This window comes from Macrosteles quadrilineatus, unplaced genomic scaffold, assembly GCF_028750875.1.
Source record: "Macrosteles quadrilineatus isolate MER2022 unplaced genomic scaffold, UCM_ALF_1.0 Scaffold_1__1_contigs__length_201487025, whole genome shotgun sequence".
Lineage (NCBI taxonomy): Eukaryota > Metazoa > Arthropoda > Insecta > Hemiptera > Cicadellidae > Macrosteles > Macrosteles quadrilineatus.
The window spans coordinates 87948338-87969251 of NW_026542594.1; the positions used below are offsets into that span (position 1 = coordinate 87948338).

At 38.2% G+C, this 20914-nt stretch overlaps 1 protein-coding gene across 1 annotated transcript in view; it reads right to left on the reverse strand.

The window, feature by feature from the left end:
• The window catches only part of LOC128984089 (borealin-like), a 65966-nt gene that overhangs the window by 21407 nt on the left and 23645 nt on the right, over nt 1–20914 (reverse strand). Inside the window, exons 3-4 of the mRNA XM_054403401.1 lie at nt 11548–11681; nt 2378–2495 (exon numbers count right to left, since the gene is read on the reverse strand). Coding sequence (XP_054259376.1) covers nt 2378–2495; nt 11548–11681 — 252 coding nt within the window. The remainder of the gene's footprint in view (nt 1–2377; nt 2496–11547; nt 11682–20914) is intronic.

Genomic DNA, 20914 nt, shown 5'->3' on the forward strand with positions numbered 1-20914 from the left:
TGTGAATGGAGAAGGCGAGGAGGGAGGGGAGGGTGCAACCTTGAAGCTATATTTAGACTGGAGGGCTAGCTTAGCCTGGGATTCTAACAGCAGGACAATGATACAAAGTGGTATTTTCAGGAATCCTTTGCCCGGTTTGACTTCAGATTATCTTTTTCCGTGTAGAAACTTTGAATCATCAAAAATATAATTTGAAATAACTACAAATATATTCAAATTAATGCCATGATTTGCATTTTTACATCAAAATACAACATTGCACAGTCATGATATTTAGGTCATTGGCCTTTATTACGCAGCTGGTTGTGTTGTTTCAGAAGAGAAGCAGAGACAAAATTGTGTAACAAAACAAGAAAGTAGAGTTAAAAAAATATATATCTCTGTTCAAAAATGGAAAAAATGTTGCTGATTATTTTCATAGAAATTAATTCATGGTAGTTTGTGTCTTGTTAAGGAGTATGTTTAATCTATGCTAAAAACTGTGAAGTGCAGTTTTAATTTCATAACTTACTAGTTGCTACTCATACAACACTTTCAGACAACTTATTTCCTCATTCTACTGTGCTTTAAGTTCACATTACAAAAAGTAGATCCTAATATTAACCAAGCTAAGAGAATATATTTAAAAGTTATACAAATAGATATATGTCTGATAAACTAATACAAACTTAATTGCTGCTGTTAATATAGGCTATTGTTAATTTATTAATCAAATAAGAATGGTTGACAGTCTTGTGTTTCCATGCCAGTGGGTTGCAGTAAACCTATCGTATTGGAACATTGTAAGCTAGGCAGCTTAGCGGAGTGATTTTAATAATGACACAACAAAATTATCATCCTTGAAAATTGTCGTGTATATTTTAGAGTTAAGGAAGATGTCATAATATGCTGAAGTTGCTGTTGTGACTTTATAATATGAAGCATGAAATGTTGGGATTAAATAAAACAACACAATACCATGATTTATTTGGTTGAAATTAGAGATTATTTCTAGGTTTTTTTACTATTTGAATGTTCGAATATACTCATTAAGATCGAGTCGGGCTCGAATACTAAAGTATTCGTTCAACTATTCGAACTTTCGAATATTCGCACACCCCTACTATGTACCAAATATGATAATTTTAGCTCTATTCTAATTATGACAAAACACAAAGTAATTAGAAGCGATAATTGTTGTTGTTGTTGTTGGATACATAGTTGTTGTTGATAGCGAGCTTTGCTGGAGGTTTACTTTCGACTGAACCGACGTTACTTTTTTGACCTTCCGTCACTGTTGAACTCAGTGAAACAGAACTTGTATTTTATCTTTTATCCTATTTTGTCATATTAAAACTGCTGTCATATTAAAATCCCAATGTGTCAATCGCTTTAACAGAGATTACCATACGTTTTTGGCACGGACTTTATTATTTTATTCAATGGGATTTTGACCTACAAACACTGCAAACATTGTAGTTTTTGACCTATTGGCACAAGTTTAAATTATTTGACCTAACGAACATTTGACTTCCAGCAACAGGTGTTGTTATTATTTTAAGTTCTACTATTTTATACCGTACTAGCCTATTTTATAATACTGTACATTGAATTATCTAATGTTTTATTGCGGCCAATAAGATTTGTTTTCAACTACAGGATCATCAAATGTAGTTGATTACCGTATTATCCGGACATTCCTCTGTTCTGAAATAGCATTTAGCGGTAGCCTATCTCTAGCAGTAGCTTTACTAGACTCTCTGTTTTGTTCTTTACGTGATTGTACAGTGATAAGCAAATTCATTGTTTAGTTTGAGGTAGCTGTGATTTTAAACTGAACAGTTTTTATAACTGAACCAAGGTTAATGACGTGCAACATTATGACTGTGCAATATTGTTTTTTGTTGGATATTGTATTTTATACCATGTTGGATTAACCGTGGTTTTCAATTATCTGTGGTCTCCCTCCCACCAATTACCCTGGATATAATCAAAGTTCTACTGTATTTGTTTTTACTTCTTAAATATTGTATATATATTATAATTTTTATAAAGGTTTAAATATTGGCAGGAGTCATTTAATAAAATATTTAATCATTCTTAAGAGTTAATTCAATCAGTTTCCTGAGTTAATAGCCAACAAAATTAGACCAGTGGTAAATTATATTTATAGTTAATCACATAAATAATTACAAATGAAGTAGATTTTTACTTATTCCAAAGTTTTACAGGTCAAAACATCTAATTTTATACACACGGCCGATTGTAGCGTACTTTCCAACTACCATAGCTACATACCCAAACAACCACTTTTTATGGACAAGCAAAGTAAAATAAGAGTACACATGAAGTAGGTGTACACAAAGGCTATTTGAAAAATAGTAACTAAAGTACATACTTTTAGGCCTTTTAAATTCACATAGGGCATTGCATGTGATGTCAGGCTTCCGAGCTCTTGATGGTCGAGGCTTTGGTCCAGTTTCGTTAAGACATTTGTTCTGATCATTTAACAGTTCCTGAAAAATTTGAACCCTTAAGTTTTCAAAAAAAGCCTTTTTTGGTACTTAGGTTCTTTTTTTATTATTCTTTAGACAAACATTTTAGACCATAAACATGCTATGAACCATAAACTAGTAGGCCTATAACAAAATGTGTAAACAGAGGCAACAATGTCAACAACTCCAACTTCCTAGCCACTAGTGGAAATAAAGACTTTCAAGATACAGTATATCTGTTCTTTTCTATTAAAAAATTCCGCAGGTTGAAAACGCTGTGACAGTTAGTTGTGAGAAATTGTTGGAAGATAAAATCTTTCCAGCCTGCTCCAAAAAGGAACCTAATACGCTTTACTTTATGTAACTCCCTGCATTCTGCAAGTATTGGCCTTGGACTATGTGCCTCATCCATGAAGAGTGACATTTATTTCAAAATGTGATCGGGGCTCATACTCAGGTGTCAAAGTGTTGAAAACCAATCAGATTATCCTCTTTCCCTCGAATACTTTAGAGAACTTACTTTGTGATGGTGGAACATCATAGCTGTAAAGATGTACTGAAAGGTAATACTTTACAAAGAAAAAAAACACCATGAATATACGTCAGGAAAATCTGTCAAGTTAGGATTATCAGTTGGTAAGCAGATTCCCGGATGGACAATCTTTCAAACTGGATAACTTTGGATAACAGGCTGGATGGAAATGTGAATTTTTCTAACATAGCAGCATAGACCATGATGGTCACTGACACTGATACACACTCAGTGGCGGCGATAAGAGCTCGCGGGCCCCTCCCGCAAGTTTGTTCACTGGGCCCCCTCCCAATAATCTAAAAAAATATTATATATAAAATATTATATCACATAAATTGGCGCCCAAACTTGCACTTTAGCTTGGTACGGCGTCTCCCGAGGTGTCATCATCGTCTTCCATGATCGCGGCAAAATGACCTATGACATCATCAGATAACAACATTATCGTCTCCCGCGTTCACGGCCCAATCCCTAATATCTCCCGCCCCGCGACCCGTGGTGACGGGGAAATAATTTTTTCCGCAATCGCGGCAAAATCATAAATATATCTCGCTCGCAGAAAAACGTCAATAACGTCTTCCGCAATCCGGCAAAATCGTCTCCTGCGGCCGCTGAGACATCGTCATCGTCACTCGCGGGGAAATGTTCTCGTCGATATCCGTGATTGCGGCAAAAACGTAGGCCTAATCTTTCAATTTCGTGAGCGTGATCCTTGCGGACATAAAAGCTTTAATTTTAATTGGGCATTATTGTACTGAGAAAATCGGCTTGAGCTTGATTTTCTGACTTTGTGCTTGATCTCTCAAGCTTATATACAGGCTCTGCTCAAGTACTCGGCTCGAAAATCTACATTATATAAAAATCAACAGTTTCCAAAGCAAACCGATTTTGAACCGCTCTGATTTGGCCCGAGGCCTATAAGTAAGTAAAATTTTTTACCTGACTCGAAGTAAACAAATCTAAAGTGCAGCCTCCTAATAGTAAGAAATGAAGTGAAATGAAAATCCTTCTTTAGCGTCAATGAAAGAATGGAATTATTTATTAGCTAGTGCATCAGGCACCTAGGTTAATTCGCCGATTTGATCGTAAAAAATTGTCAAGTTCATTAAGTTAAATCAGCATTGAGGGCCCTCTCTGGTGTGCCCCACCGCACATGGCCTAGGAGGATTAACAATCCTCCTAGGCCGGGGACACATTGGTTCTAAATACGGCCCTATTATAAATAGCGCCTTCACGCAGTCCTTGAGGAGTGTTGATGCAACCTGCATGACTGATGACAATTCTTTTGCTTAGGTTGGTAGGGAGTTTATATCGATCGGCCAAATAATAGTGTCAGTTAAGCTGTTGTTAACTACTTGTCCTAGTGCTCTTACTGGGTTTAACAAATTTTCGGCATAAAAAAACTTATGGTCATTTCATATAAATATTGTTATGATAGGGACCCGTGTGGCTGAGCCTGTCACACAATTGCGGGCCCGTGTCCCGGTAAAATTTCCCGAAAAATTCCAGTCAGGGCTCACGGGCCCCCATAGCTTCGCGGGCCACCCCGCACCGCGGGCACTGCGGGCCCGCTGTCGCCGCCACTGTTCACACTCTTCGCCAGAAGTGCCCAACCCCCCCCCCCCCCCCCCCGAAACCCAGTGCCACAATCCCCCCCCCCAGTTTATGATGCCCTCTATTTCAACCTACCCTCCCCCCTCCAATTTACCTGTAAATTTCCCCTTTACCACATAAAACGAGCATTTCAAGTATTTAGTAAACTTGAGGTAAAGAAAAACAAACTTGCTGATAATCAAAATTAAATGTTTATAGGAAACGTAATTTAACAATACAAAGTTATATCTAATTAATGGACGAATTATAAGTTTTTCAATTTACAATTAGAATCTGTATTGTCAGCCAACGCGTGGTCAGTATTAAAATAGGCAAGGTCTTCAAAATGTTCAACAATATTCTCGGTGAATTACTCTACTCCAACACAGTACTGTAACTGTAGCCAACAATATATTTAGGTGGTGTAAATTTTTATAGGGCACTATTTTTTTAGGGGGGGGGGAATTAAAATAACTTTAAGTGCACAAATAATACTTTGGCATAAAGTATCTTGTTTTAAAATTAGGTCACGAAATAGGGCAGACTAGGAGGCGTTGCTCGCCACTCCCAGGCTGCCTTCTACAATAATCACCGGGCAAAATACCCACAATACCTTAATTGCCACCAGCACCACAAAAGGTTTTGTGACGAAGTACGGTAATCTTATATTATAATTAATTTTGGTAGCCCCAGGTTTGTGTTTTTTGACATGGTAGTGTTTTGGCAGTTCTTTAACTCCACCATCGTCAGGCTTACAAAAGGATCCACTTTTGGCGTCGTCAGAATATGTTACAAACATTAAATAAAAAACACAAAACGATAACAGATAGGCCTATCAATTCACGCAAGTACATTGCCGCAGGCAGAACTGGAAGTAAACTGAATCAGGTTATGGCGGACCGACGTGGTCTCTGGATTGTCGTCTGTGTTATCTACAGCTTATATTGGACTAATTGTAGTGTAGTGATGGAGAAGAGTGTTGAAAATATAAAGGGATTCATAATTGAGATTTCCATTCAAAATTATTGACAATAATAACCAATTTATATGCTGGATATAAATGATGGTCTCGAAATTCTACATTACTGCGGGAAAGCAAATTTTTTAATTACTTAGGAAGAGTTTGAAGTATTTAAATACATAATACGAGGGACAGCACACAAATTTTGATTGAAGACACTAAATTAATTATAAATCCAAATATATTTTCAATAGGGGTGTGTGAATAGTGATTTTTAGGTTCAAATAGTATACTCTGTTAATAAAATATTAAATACGATCAATTCAATCCACAGTCGTGCGTCGATTGGGAATCGTATTGTCTAAATCGTCGTGCCGGTGCTGCCTGCCTGCGTCTACCTAGTTTCACTGTCCTGTCTACACACACACACACACACACACAAACATGAACATAGACAGTTACTTATTACAATCAAGGTTAAGTCGAGTCGATACCAGCAATGGCGGCAATATTTGCGGGTACTGAACTAGAGCTACAAGCTACAAGGTAGCACTGAATGCGAGAATTGAGAGACGTTGGCCACTATATTTACTAGGGGAATTGTACTTTGGAACTAGGGCATTGCAATTGCCAACAGCCAATGAGCTGATTGATTCTTCTAGTGGTTAGTGGTACCAACATAACCTTTTACAGCGTCTCGATTTTCTAGCAGAGTTGACGTGCCAGTGATACCTCCATTTGGATGTTTTCAGCCTACGACTATTTCATTTCGTAAAAAGCAAGAACGGTTCCCTGATTACTTATCACACTTAGATACGATAAATAACTGAGAGCGCACGATAATTTTGGGCCGGCATGAACTACGCCGGTTGTCTGATTTAGAATCTGAACGAACAACAAAACATTGACGATGGCAACTTCCTTAAAAATATAAGTTTTTATACGGAATCGGTATCGAGAATCGTGAGTAATATTTCAGAACTGGTATTGAATCGAGAAATTCTATTATCATTATCCCTATTAAAATACAATTAATACTCGTCTAAGATGTAATTCAAGCCATGTCCTTAAGTTTTGAGACCGAGTTTGGCTTTGTTTCAGCTATGCGTAGATTGACACTGCTACTGCTGTCGCTGTGCTGCTACACGTTATTATAGATAGATAGAGCTGTCAGCGATTCTCAAATCTCGTTAATCGAATCTAGAATCCCAATCTTTTCTTAGGATTCGAGATTCGGATTCGACTCATCTGAGCTGCCGCGCCTATGTCGTGTCGACTGTCGCGTCGTGTCAGTTGTTTGTATTCTATTCTGCCGATCTTACGTATTCTTGACAGTAAACTCGTAGTTGGACTTTATTCTTACTTTTTAGAACTAAGAAACAATATAAACTAGGTGGTGTTTGCAGTGGCATCCACAACATTGAGCGGAGTCATCAAGGATTCATATTATATTGTTTTTGTCATACTGCAGTAAAATCTTTGAATGCATTCAGTCTTTTTTAATGCATACGTTGCGGGTCTAAAGTAGCATTTTTACTCATTAGGGAGTAAAAACCGTTTTTAGCCTCTATGGAGTAAAAATCATCTGTTGCCAACTCAGTTTTAATTTCGATTGTAAACGATTGCATGTTTTGAAAATAAAATATGTATCGAATCGTGCTTCGTAATCATTTTAACCTACAGTCTACAGTCTCTTCCCATAGCATTTTAGCATTGCAGATACATTAATCCATTCCCACACTCAACACTGCTCACCTTTACTACTTCCTTCACCACCCCCTACGTCGTGAACCTCTTTCCCTCTCTTCCCAAAGTATTTTAGTATTGCAGATACATTAATGTAATTGCCAAAGACAGTTCCCACACTCTGCAATGCTAGCCTTACTACTTCCTTCACCATTTCCTACGTAATAGACCTGTTTCCTTCCCTTCTCATAGCATTTAAGTATTACAGATACATTTATCTAACTGCCCAAACGGTTCCCCCACTCTGCAATGCCAGCCTTTACTACTTCCTTCACCACTTCCTACGACGTGGGGCATGTTTCCTTCCCTTCTCATAGCATTTTAGGATTGAATATACATTAATCTAACTGCCACAAACGGTTCTCACACTATGCTCATACTTTACTACTTCCTAATCCACTTCCTACGTCGTGGACCTGTTTTCATCACATTCCATAGCATTTTAGTATTTTAGATACGTTAATCTAATTGCCACAAACATTCCGCACACTCCGCACTGCTAGCCTTTACGACTTCTTCCACCATTTCCTATGTCGTGGGCATGCTTCCATCCCTTCTCATAGCATTTCAGCATTGCAGATACTTTATTCTAACTGCTACAAACAATTTCCAGTTCCCACACTCCTGACAGCTCGCCTTGACTACTTCCTTCACCACTCCCTACGTCTCGGACCTGTTTTCCTCCTTTCCCGTAGCATTTTACGATTGCAGATCCCTTAATCTATTCGTCGTTAACAGTTTTCACAATCCGGACTGCTCGCCTTTACAACTTCCTTCACCACTTCCTACCTCAAGGACCTGTTTCCCTCCTTTCCCATAGCATTTTACGATTGCAAATCCCTTAATCTAATCGTCATAAACAGTTCCCACACTCTGGACTGCTCGCCTTTACTACTTCCTTCACAACGTCCTACGTCACGGACCTGTTTCCCTCCCTTCCCATAGCATTTTAGGATTGCAGATACCTTAATCTAATCGTCATAAAAAGATCCCACACTCCGGACTGCTCGCCTTTACTACTTCCTTCACCACTTCCTACATCGCGGACCTTTTTTCCTCCCTTCCCATAGGATTTTAGGAATGTAGATACCTTAATCTAATCGTCATAAACAGTTTCCACACTCCAGACTGCTCACCTTTACTACTTCCTTCACCACTTCCTACGTCTCGGACCTGTTTTCCTCCCTTCCCATAGCATTTTACCATTGCAGATCCCTTAATCTAATCGTCATATACAGTTCCCACACTCAGGACTGCTCGCCTTTACTTCTTCCTTCACCACTTCCTACGTCATGGACCTGTTTACCTCCCTTTCCATAGCATTTTAGGATTGCAGATGCCTTAATCTAATCGTCATAAACAGTTTCAACAATCCGGATTGCTTTCCTTTACTACTTCCTTCACCACTTCCTACGACGAGGGGCATGTTTCCTTCCCTTCTCATAGCATTTTAGGATTGAAGACACATTAATTGAAGATAAATTAATCAAACTGCCACAGATGGTTCTCACACTATGCTCATACTTTACTACTTACTAATCCACTTCCTACGTCGTGGACCTGTTTTCATCACTTTCCATAGCATTTTAGTATTTTAGATACGTTAATCTAATTGCCACAAACATTCCGCACACTCCGCACTGCTAGCCTTTACTACTTCTTTCACCATTTCCTATGTCGTGGGTATGCTTCCATCCCTTCTCATAGCATTTCAGCATTGCAGATAATTTATTCTAACTGCTACAAACAATTTCCAGTTCCCACACTCCGGACAGCTCGCCTTGACTACTTCCTTCACCACTCCCTACGTCTCGGACCTATTTTCCTCCTTTCCCATAGCATTTTACGATTGCGGATCCCTTAATCTATTCGTCGTAAACAGTCCCCACACTCCGGACTGCTCGCCTTTACTACATACTTCCTTCACCACGTCCTACGTCTCGGACCTGTTTTCCTCCTTTCCCATAGCATTTTACGATTGCAAATCCCTTAATCTAATCGTCATAAACAGTTCCCACAATCCAGACTGCTCGCCTTTACTACTTCCTTCACCACGTAATACGTCACGGACCTGTTTTCCTCCTTTCCCATAGCATTTTACGATTGCAGATCCCTTAATCTAATAGTCATAAACAGTTCCCACACTCCGGACTGCTCGCCTTTACTACTTCCTTCACCACGCCCTACGTCACGGACCTGTTTCCCTCCCTTCCCATATCATTTTAGGATTGCAGATACCTTAATCTAATCGTCATAAAAAGTTCCCACACTCCGGACTGCTTGCCTTTACAACTTCCTTCACCACTTCCTACGTCACGGACCTGTTTCCCTCCCTTCCCTTAGCATTATTGGATTGCAAATACCTTAATCCAATCGTCATATACAGTTCCCACAATCCAGACTGCTCGCCTTTACTACATACTTCCTTCACCACGTCCTACGTCACGGACCTGTTTTCCTCCTTTCCCATAGCATTTTAGGATTGCAGATACTTTAATCTAATCGTCATAAACAGTTTCAACACTCCGGACTGCTTTCCTTGACTACTTCCTTCACCACTTCCTACATCACGGACCTGTTTTCCTCCCTTTCAATTGCATTTTAGGATTGCAGATACCCTAATCTAATCGTCATAAACAGTTTCCACACTCCAGACTGCTTGTCTGTATTACTTCCTTATCCCCTTCCTACGTCACGGACCTTAAGCTAGTGTCGTCATTTGATAATATTTATGATCCATACCGTTTCTGTTCTTATATCTGTGGAATACAGCTATCAGCTATTTCTGTATCTACTGCATTCAAAAGTAACAGTTGATCATATGTCTTTGTTTATGTGTCAAATACTGCTTCCATAAGGATTACATTGAAACTTTGTGACCCAGAGGGGCGGATTCCTGAGAGACTTTTTAAACGCCATATAGATGTTGGCAGTCACCGATATGGTCTTTATCACCATGCAAAATTTGAAAACGATTGATTCAGCCGTCTAGGAGGAGTTTGCGTATTACGAAATGCATAAGAGTCGACGTATAAGAGCTTCGCTCAATAATCATTTAATTTGGTATAATAATTGATTATAACCTACTTTTAAATGGTAGGTGGATCATTTAAATATTCGATTTGAACTTCAAACCTATTTAGACATTTTGAATTGAATCGAATATCCTGATATTCGATTTGAAAAAGTTTGAAGTTCGAATATTCGCACACCCCTAATTTTCAACACTCTTCTCAGTCACTACAATAGTCCAGTATCAGCTGTTGAAAACGCAGACAATAATCCAGAGACCACGTCGGTCCATCATAACCTTAACCTGATTTTGTATACTTCCAGTCTTGCCGACAGCAATTTACACGCCTGAATTGATAGGCCTATCTGTAATCATTTTGCGTTAAATGTTTGTAACGTACTCTGACGACACCTCCAGAAGTGGATATTTTTGTAAGTCTGACGATCGTGAGGTTAAAGAACCGCCAAAACATATATAGCAAGTCAAATTTGACCCTACCGTACATGTTAAGAATTGTCTAACAAGGTGCGTTTTTACCATTCGTAGAAGCAATCTTAATTACGAATGGCAAAATGTTGTTGGTGTTGATAGTGAACTACCGTACTTAGAAAAACTTTTTCGGTCGTTGCTTATACAAAATTATACTTTCATTATGACAGCTAGCAAAGAATATCCCCCCCAAAATCCCACCAAAAAAGCCCCCCCCCCCAAAAAAAATTCCCCCCTCTGGGCACCCCTGCTCTCCGCTCTGTGGGAGTATCAAAAAATATAGCTTCATATCAAACTTTAAATAAAGAAACATAGCCAAACCTTATCAAAGTTAATTCTTACTCTAAAGAGGAAAGGCATGTAGATTCAGCACTGTGTACATGTGCTAACAGGAGGTTAGGAACAGCACATAATTTAACTAGTACAAGTGCTTTAATTTGAAGCAATCATTAACCATGAAGCCAATGTGGCGCAGTTCCTAGATTGATACTTGTCGTGGTGGCCTCATCATTGATGGTCATCAACATCATTGATAGCGTATCAAATCAATCCGTGTGAGTTGAACACATAATCCTTTAGTTATAAAACTGCTGGTGCACAGCGTTAAGTCGATGTTTGTAATGCTTTTACTTGAGCTGGATTATGAACATCATTGGTTAACATTCTTTGGTTTATGTTCCTTTTGGTTGTAAAGTTCATTATAATAAATAGTACAGTAACACAACTTAATTATACCCACCTCGACCATGGGTTTACATATCATTGAATTTAGATATGTGTTTGGAAAACTTTGAATCGTTTCTTTGAAAACTGCTTTTGCATGTGAACATGAAGACCTGTATCGTTCATTGTGAGCTTTTACTTTTTTCTCATCTGAAAACATATTTTGATTAGTTAACTTCAACAAAAAACCAGTAAAGTATTTTACTATAAGTAACTATTCAATACAAATAATTGAGAGATTGATTTACTATTTTCTCAAGGCATATAAGGGAATGTCTCTGCACGTGCAACCTTTCCACTCTTCAAGGTCATAGTGTTACGTAGTGTGCGGGTCTCGCCAGCCGACCGTCTAATTGCCAAACCTGTAGACTGCCACACTTGTCCCACTGTAGCCTATGTTGTTTTGTTGGTAATAAATGTTTAAGTAACACAAACCGGTATTTCAAACTTAATCATAGTATAGTTTTTAGCGAATTTCCCATATAGGGAATAAGCTATTAATTACCGTAGTACTTTGGACCCGGGGCCCGGGACCGATTTACTTTTTCGTTTAGAGGTCCCTAGAGGCCAAAAACACTATACATTCAAATTCATATATATTATATAAGCTATTTATATATACTAGAGGTCACCCCATGGACAAAAACTTATATTTCGTCACCAGCATAGCAACCCATAAGGCCCAAGTTAATTTTTTTTATTTTGAATTTATTTTTGTGCTTATTTTACTATTTAATAATAAACAACACATCATATTATTTTAAGGATACCAACTCACATGTTTCATATTATTTTGCCCTCAGACCTAAGAGGTTCAAAAGTTCTTTCAGTCCACTATAAGGTAAACTCTTCGTCAAGAAGTCTGCCAACGCCAACTGAAGTCTTCCAGGTACATGTTACATTTTGTAGCATCCTTTGTTGAAATGCTCTCTAACAAAGTGGAACCAAACACTGATGTGCTTCGTACTTCCATGCGTTGAAGGATTGTGTGCTAATTGTACTGCACCAGCATTGTCAATGTACATACTGTAGTTGCTTCGATCGAAGAACCTGATTTCTTCTAACAAGCCTTTAAGCCATATTACTTGCTTAGCAGCTTCACTAGCAGCAGCGTATTCCGCTTCAGTAGTGGATAGTGAAATACAATTTTGTTTCTTCGAAAACCAACTAATGGCTCTGCCATCAAACAAACATAGACATCCTGAACTTGACTTTCTGCTTTTCTCATCACCTGCATACTCTGCATTGGTGTTACATTGCAGGATCTTCCGTTCATCACTCCGCTTCGTGTAGTGTAGAGCGTAGTCCTTAGAACCTTGCAGGTAGCGAAGGGTTCTCTTGGATTGGTTCCAGTCTTTGATGGTTGAGGACTAGTCACATGCTGTGCCCCCATATTAACTGCATAGCAGATGTCTGGGCAAGTGTTTGTTAAATAATAGCAAAATGCCCACAGTTTCATGATATGACACTGTCGATAGAGGCTTTGCATTTGTGTTGCCATCGGATTTGTTAATGGTGTTACAGTTCAGACATCCGATACTTTTCTAGTAATTGATGTAAGTATGCCCTCTAGCTGAGAACTAATGCCACCATTTGTTTAAACAATCTCGATTCCATGGTTCTCTATCAAATGTAAATGCATAAAGAAAGATTTTGAGATCTTAGGCCTGTTACAAAGAGCTCAGTTTAAAAAATTCTGATTTGGGAGTGCTTGCAAACAAAACTGGTAATACATATTGTATTGAGGTAAATAAAAAAAAACAGATGTAAGATTAACCCTCTAGCTGAGAACTAATGCCACCATTTGTTTAAACAATCTCGATTCCATGGTTCTCTATCAAATGTAAATGCATAAAGAAAGATTTTGAGATCTTAGGCCTGTTACAAAGAGCTCAGTTAGAAAAAATTCTGATTTGGGAGTGCTTGCAAACAAAACTGGTAATACATATTGTATTGAGGTAAATAAAAAAAAAACAGATGTAAGATTGCCCTCTAGCTGAGAACTAATGCCACCATTTGTTTAAACAATCTCGATTCCATGGTTCTCTATCAAATGTAAATGCATAAAGAAAGATTTTGAGATCTTAGGCCTGTTACAAAGAGCTCAGTTAAAAAAATTCTGATTTGGGAGTGCTTGCAAACAAAACTGGTAATACATATTGTATTGAGGTAAATAAAAAAAAACAGATGTAAGATTGCCTATTTTGTAAAGTAACTTGTGCCTAAAAAATTGCTGGTATATAGGTACTCGGAATTAACTTAAAGCTTACAAATCATGTTAAAATTGTTTAACACGTTTGCTACCGAGCATTCACTGCCATAGACCGAGGTATACATTTTAATCTTACACATAGACTGGCTGTCACTTGGTTAACAGTACAAGCAGACCACAGGCGAACACAAGTTAACACGTTCGCTTTGATAATTTTTTTCCCATTTTTTAAGTTTTTGGAAACTTTGGCGTGTACCACCGGTGGTACACACAGTGATTCCCAAAACTCTGACCTGCACCAACGGTGGACACCGTTACTATGGCGATTTTCATTTTACGCTATAAATTGGCATCCTGGAGTCTTTGAGTGGTTTGACCATGTATTCGGGGTTGTAGAAGGCACACAAAACGTGTCCACTGGTACATGAACCAAATTTAGGTTTTTTTTTTTTTTCTCATGGGGCTGGGGTATTCTTACCCCTTGCTACCTCGACCTACAAGATCTTTTGTAGCACCCTTTTTTGTTTAGTCACCTAACCGAAGTTTTCTTGCGAAGCCAATCAGTTGGTGCACACCCATTTCTCTTATTTCAGTAGGCAACGGGAATGCCTTTCCTAGGTGTTTCAACCTTTTATGGGCTAACGCCGGACATTCCAGCCATATGTGCTCAGCTGATTCTGTTTCATTGAGACAGAATCTACACTGGTCTGTCTGTCTAAGTCCTATTGTCTTAAGGTACTTCCTTACATAGCCATGCCCTGTAAGTAGACCTATCAGGAGGCTTATTTCTTCTTTTTGGAGGTCGAAGATGTTTCTCCATTCCTTAGCATCTTTGATTGTCTCAGGCCTAGGGTATTTTCCCAAACCTTTTCTTGTTGTCCCTCTGCCCAGTTTATGATTTTTGATCGGCCCTTGCTCACTGGGACTCCACAGCATGGTTCAGGCCCAATGAGTTCGGATTTTGCCCCCTCGCCCGCCAGGACGTCAGCCCTTTCGTTGCCTTTGTGCCCAGCGTGACCTGGGATCCATGCAAGTTGGATTCTGTTGTGTTCGCTCAGGGCCTTGAGGGTGTTCCTGCAGCTCTGCACAACTTTAGACTCCACCACGCAGGCGTCAATTGCTTTGAGAGCAGCTTGGCTGTCTGAGAGGATAAGCACCCCTCTCCTCTTCAGGCCTTTGTCCAACTGCAGTCTCGCACAATGCTCTATTGCCATGACTTCCGCCTGGAAGACAGTCGGCGTTTCACCGAGGGCCTTTGAGAGGTAGGTTCCAATACCATACACTCCAAGTCCCGACCTGCCCTCCCTCCGCGATCCGTCTGTGTAAAACACCATCGCCGACTTTCCTGTTTTATCCCTTACCTTCTGCCATTCTCCTCTGTCTCCAATGGCCACTTGGTAGGGTTTATCAAAGTCGTACTTCCTAATCATAAGATCTGAGACCGTCATTTCCATATCCAAACTTGGGAGTTCCCTTAGGATTGACATGTGAAAATTTAGGTTACATAACTATTAAAACACCAAGTTACAAAAAAATTTGTTTTTATTTATGACAACAAAAAAACCATTTTATATATGAAAAAATTAACTTGATATTCGGTCTTTGCAATATTAAAATTCAGAATTTTACTTAAGGAATTAGTTGGTTTTTATTGCAATAAAAAACATTTATTTATACAGGGTGATTGATATAAGTGTGCCAGCTGTTTTATTCGAAAACCATAAGAGATACCAACAAAAGTTAAATGGTAAGTGCCTTGGATTTTGTATTTAAAAAATTGTAGTCAAGTCAAAAAAATTATTTTAGCTGCCATTTTTCCAATATGGCCGCCAACTTTGATTTTTCTTATGGAACACCCTGTATTTTATGATGTATTCCAGTAGAAAATGTAATTTTAAGACAATTTTATTCTGGTGATTTTTTTCATAAACCTAACCGTTTCAAAGATAATAATGGTTAAAGTTGTGAAATTTTGAATAGTTTTCGAATAAAACAGCTGGCTTGCTTGCTTAGGTCTTTATCGAAACTCTTTCTCATGCTGAAATTTCAAAACTTTAACCATTATTATCTTTGAAACGTTTAGGCTTATGAAAAAAATCACAAGTATAAAATCGTCTTAAAATTACATTTTCTACCAAAATACATCATAAATTACAGGGTGTTCCATAAGAAAAATCAAAGTTGGCGGCCATATTGGAAAAATGGCGGCTAAAATAATTTTTTTGAAATGACTACAATTTTTTTTTTATCCAAGGCACTTACCATTTAACTTTTTTTGATATCTCTATTAGTTTTTAAATAAAACGGCTGGCACACTTATTTCACTTATTATTTTTTTTTTATATACAGGGTGACAAAAAAGTCTGGAAACGGCTTGATATCTTTTTAACTAAATTCGTTAGAAAACTCAAACCTTTCACATCAACTTATATGTATGAAAACTACTTTTTGCAAGCATTACCATTTTTTTACCATCACCAGGGGACGGCCCATGAGGAGTAGGTACGTAATCTTTAGTGTAAGCATAGGTTAAATGCACATCATTTTAAAGGTCTGGTCAAGTGGAGTTCATTGCCGGAAACCGCGTCAAAAAAGGTTCATTCGTTATAAAATGGTGGCAGTCCAAAGTTCTTGCGGAATATACCTGCACAGGCCTTAGTATTGGTAAATGTTAACTCATAGTTAACATTAGCCGGGAAATCTGAAACTCGGTTAAATTTGTTTTGAAGATTGAATAAACTTAGTATATGAGCTAGTTGACTTTAAAACACAATTTCAGCTCTCAAGCTGATGTTTAATACGAGTATTTACCAATACTAAGGCCTGTGCAGGTATATTCCACAAGAACTTTGAACAGCCGCCATTTTGTAACGGATGGACCTTTTGAGACGCGGTTTCCGGCAATGAACTCCACTTGACTAACCATTTAAAATGATGTGCATATCAATCAACCTAAGCTTACATCAAAGAATATGTACCTACTCCTCATGGCTCGTCCCCTGGCAGAGGGAAAAAAATTATAATTGTTGGAAAAAATAGATTTTACACATGTAAGTTGGTGTGTAAGGTTTGAATTTTCTAACGGATTTATTTAAAAAGATATTAAGCCGTTTCCAGAGTTTTTTGTCACCCTGTATATATATATACACAGTGTTGGGCTGTAGCTACGCTACTTTTAAAATTTTGTAGCTTTAGCTGTAGCTAGCTACATTTTTAAAGTAGTTGTAGCGGAATTTTAGCTACTTTTCTCCCTACACTAACATTGATTGAGATAGTGATTTTTATCACAACCTTACGTGGAACAACCTCTTTCAAACTGAGATTTTCAAGAAAATTAGGCTACTTTCTTGGCTTCATACAGCTGGTTCATGTCGACCCCGAGTTATATCGACATGATGACAGGTCGACGTGTACCACGGGTGGTGCATTGTTTAATTAGCGTAATTATTATCTTAAATTGTTACTAAAACTGTACCAAGATAGTACAGTTGATAATTAACTAATTATGTCTAACCTATATAAATAAATTATTTATTTATGATTATTTTATGGCCAGCATTGGACCACTTAAGTCAATATAATGGTTAGATTCTTTTTAAATTCTGTCTCTTATTCTTGTCCGCCCAATACTTCTTCATTCTTTCCGACCGTTGTTTTCTTTCTTCTTCCAAAACCACTCTTCCTTGTCTCTGATTGTTTGCTCCTATTGGCAGGATGATATTTTTGTCTTTGAGTACTGCAAGCGCCTCTGACTTATTTTCCAAATCTTCTAATGATATTTTCAACCTTCTCATGTCCTCCTTAATCTCTGTAATCCACCTAAAGTCACTCTTGCTATTCCACAACTTGTCAATTATTTTCTTGCTTATTCTATTTTCCGGTGTCCTTAAAATATGTCCAATGAATGAAATTCTTTTCTTTTTAATTATACTTGTCAATGGCTCTATACAGTTTTATTAGAGGCCAGTCTCCAAACTCCATCTTTTTGATATTTTTTGTTTATACATGTTCTGATGATTCTTCTTTCTATTTTTACTATTTTATCTATTGCTCCAGTGTATTAGTTGTTTTAAATATAGTTTCACTTGCATATGTTATTTGTGGAAGTATAACTGCTTTGTAGTGTTTCAATTTTGTTGCTATTGATAGGCATTTTTTGTTGTATGTGTTTTTAGTAATATGTTGCATTCTGATCAATTTGTTAATTCTATTTTGCCATGATGGATTTTCTTTAAGATTGTATGTTATAACTTCACCTAAGTATTTGAAATTTTCTACAATTTTGATGCAATGTTCTCCAATTTTGATTTTGTTAGCCAATGGTGGTTTTGTTAACATTATTTCAGTTTTCTCAAAATAAATTTTTAAACCTATGCTCTGGGCTATTTCCTGAAGTGATTTTATTTGTTGCTTGGTTTCTTGGATGTTATTAGCTAGAAGAGCCAGATCGTCAGCAAATCCTAAACAGTTTAACTTTATGTCATCTTTTTTTGTTCCAACAGTAATATTTTTTGGGTTTGTTTTAAGCCATTCCCTCATAATGTATTCAAGTGCACAGTTAAAAAGAAGTGGTGAAAGACCATCTCCCTGTCTCAAACCAGTTTTGACCAGGAAAGGTTCTGATATTTCTCCTCTAAATTTAATTTTATTGAAGGTATTTGTCAAGGTAAGTTCTATAAGTTTTATTAATTTTGGGTGGAGTCCGAAATGTCTGAGAATCTTTAACAATGATTGTCTATGGATGGAATCGTAAGCTTTCTTAAAATCTACAAATGTTATTGAAAGAAGTTTGTTTCGTTTTCTGTAGTAATCCATAATCAATTTCAGCGTAATTATTTGTTCTGCACAGCTCCTCCAAGGTCTGAAGCCTCCTTGGTATTCTCCTAGTTCATTAACAAGTTGTTCCTTAATCCTATTGTATACAATTTTTGAAAAAATCTTATATGTGCAATCCAAAAGTGAAATTCCTCTATAGTTATCTGGGTTGCTCTTATCTCCTTTCTTGTGAAGTGGATTGATTATGGCTGTGGTCCAATGCTCTGGGAATTTCTCGGATATCCAGATTTTTTGTAATATCATATGTAGAGATGTTTTTGTTGATTTGCCCGTATACTTCCACATTTCTGCATAAATTTGATCTTCACCAGATGCTTTATAATTTTTCATATCTTTTAGTGCTAATTCTACTTCTTGTATTGTAGGTGGTGTTGGGGGCGTAATGGGTGAAAATGAAAATAATTAATAACTCGAAGGACCAGAACTAATTAATAGTTCAAGAGAAAAATAATTATTTTAAAGAAAATGGCGAATCTGCAATTTGAAGGGCACTGAGGTCCCGAGATGGAATAAAATGTCTTGTGAGGGGCAAATGAGATTAGTTTTAGAGTCTAATTAAAACACACACAAAACTTTAAAGTTGTACCTTGAGTCCAATTATCCAAAGGTGGAGAGTATGGCAGCGGCGTCGTCTATGGTGGAGCGATGGCGGATGGCGGAGTCCTTAGACCGAGTGCTTCTGTTTTGTAGAATTTTGGAGAACGCAACGCACCCAAGTTCATAATCACAAAGAGCTCACTAATACGCGGAAGTCGCGGTGAAAACGTACGGAAAGTCTAGAAGTAATACACGGACGCGCACACACTGTCTTGAGGTTTGAAGAGTCTGAAATCACTAGATCACAATTTAAGTAATTTAATCACAAACAAAAGGGGGAAATTAAAATGTATATATAGTTAAATGTACTATAGAGGAGAGGGAGGCCAGATATAATTAATCTATAGCCTAAAAATACGCTTAAGAGAGGTAAAATGGGCAATTAATGTCCCGAGATACGAGAAACGGAATACACCGTGAGTTATGGACGCCGACCGTGGACAGACAGACGCCGATCGCCGGTTTCACACTTTTAAAAATGCAATTGCGGTTTAGAGGGGTCTAGGAATTCGATGGCCAATAGGAAATGCGATTGAAGCAAACACGGCGTCAGGTGATTCATGGGTATGTAGTACAGGAAAATAGGCCTTACTGTGGCGGGAAATTCGAGCAGGCTTAGCAATCTCATTTGAATATTGAAAGCGGGAGTCTATTTACAATAAATTGTTACTGAGACTAAATAATATTACAATAAATGTGGTGATTTATATATACATTAGCATGATTAATTAACCAGTGACTTAATTAACATAATGATTAATTTCTAAATACTCTAAAAATATGAATACCGAACATTCCGGCCCCCTTGAAGCATTACAGCTTCAACAGACAATTAATTAAAAAACACAAGAGCAAACGTAAACCACACTTAAATCTAAAATGTACATAGAGTAGGTTTCTTGGACTTAGTCTTCATTGCATGGCAGAGGGAAGACCTTGTGAACAGGCCGTGTGAAAGTCCCAGAAGCTGTCTTCACTGTGACGACTCGAACTGTTCCATCAGCGCCAGGGTGAGTGGAGACGATGCGTCCAAGAGGCCAGGTGAGTGGAGGTGAATTGGAGTGAATGAGCACCAAGTCTCCGGTCTTCAAATTCTCATGAGGGGTGGTCCACTTGGATCGCTGCTGGAGGGAGTGGAGATATTCAAGCTGCCAACGCCTCCAGATACGCTGGTGAAAAGCCTGGACAAGCTGCCACTGACGAAGACGATTGAAGGGCACTTCAGACAGGCGAGGTTCCGGCAGGGCAACTAATGGAGCTCCGATGAGGAAATGTCCAGGGGTCAGCACAGAAATTTCGGAAGGGTCTGAACTAAGAGCTGTAAGAGGGCGCGAGTTTAGCATTGCCTCTACTTGAATGGACAAAGTTTGAAATTGGGTTAAAGTTAAAATGGTTTCACCAATTACCCGTTTCAGATGGTATTTTGCACTTTTAACGGCACTTTCCCATAAGCCACCTTGATGAGGTGCAGAGGGGGGGTTGAAATGGAAGTTAATTCCTTTGGGGGTGGTGAAATGAACAATTTTGTCCTGCGAATCAGGTGTAAGGATGGTTTCACGGATTACCTTGTGTAATTCCGAGTTTGCACCAACAAAGTTGGTTCCGCAGTCAGAATACAGATCGGAACAGAGTCCGCGTCTCGACACAAAACGTGTGAGAGCGGCAATGAAGCCTGAGGTGGTAAGATCGGTGACTACCTCTATATGAATAGCTTTGGTAGCCATGCAGATAAAAATAC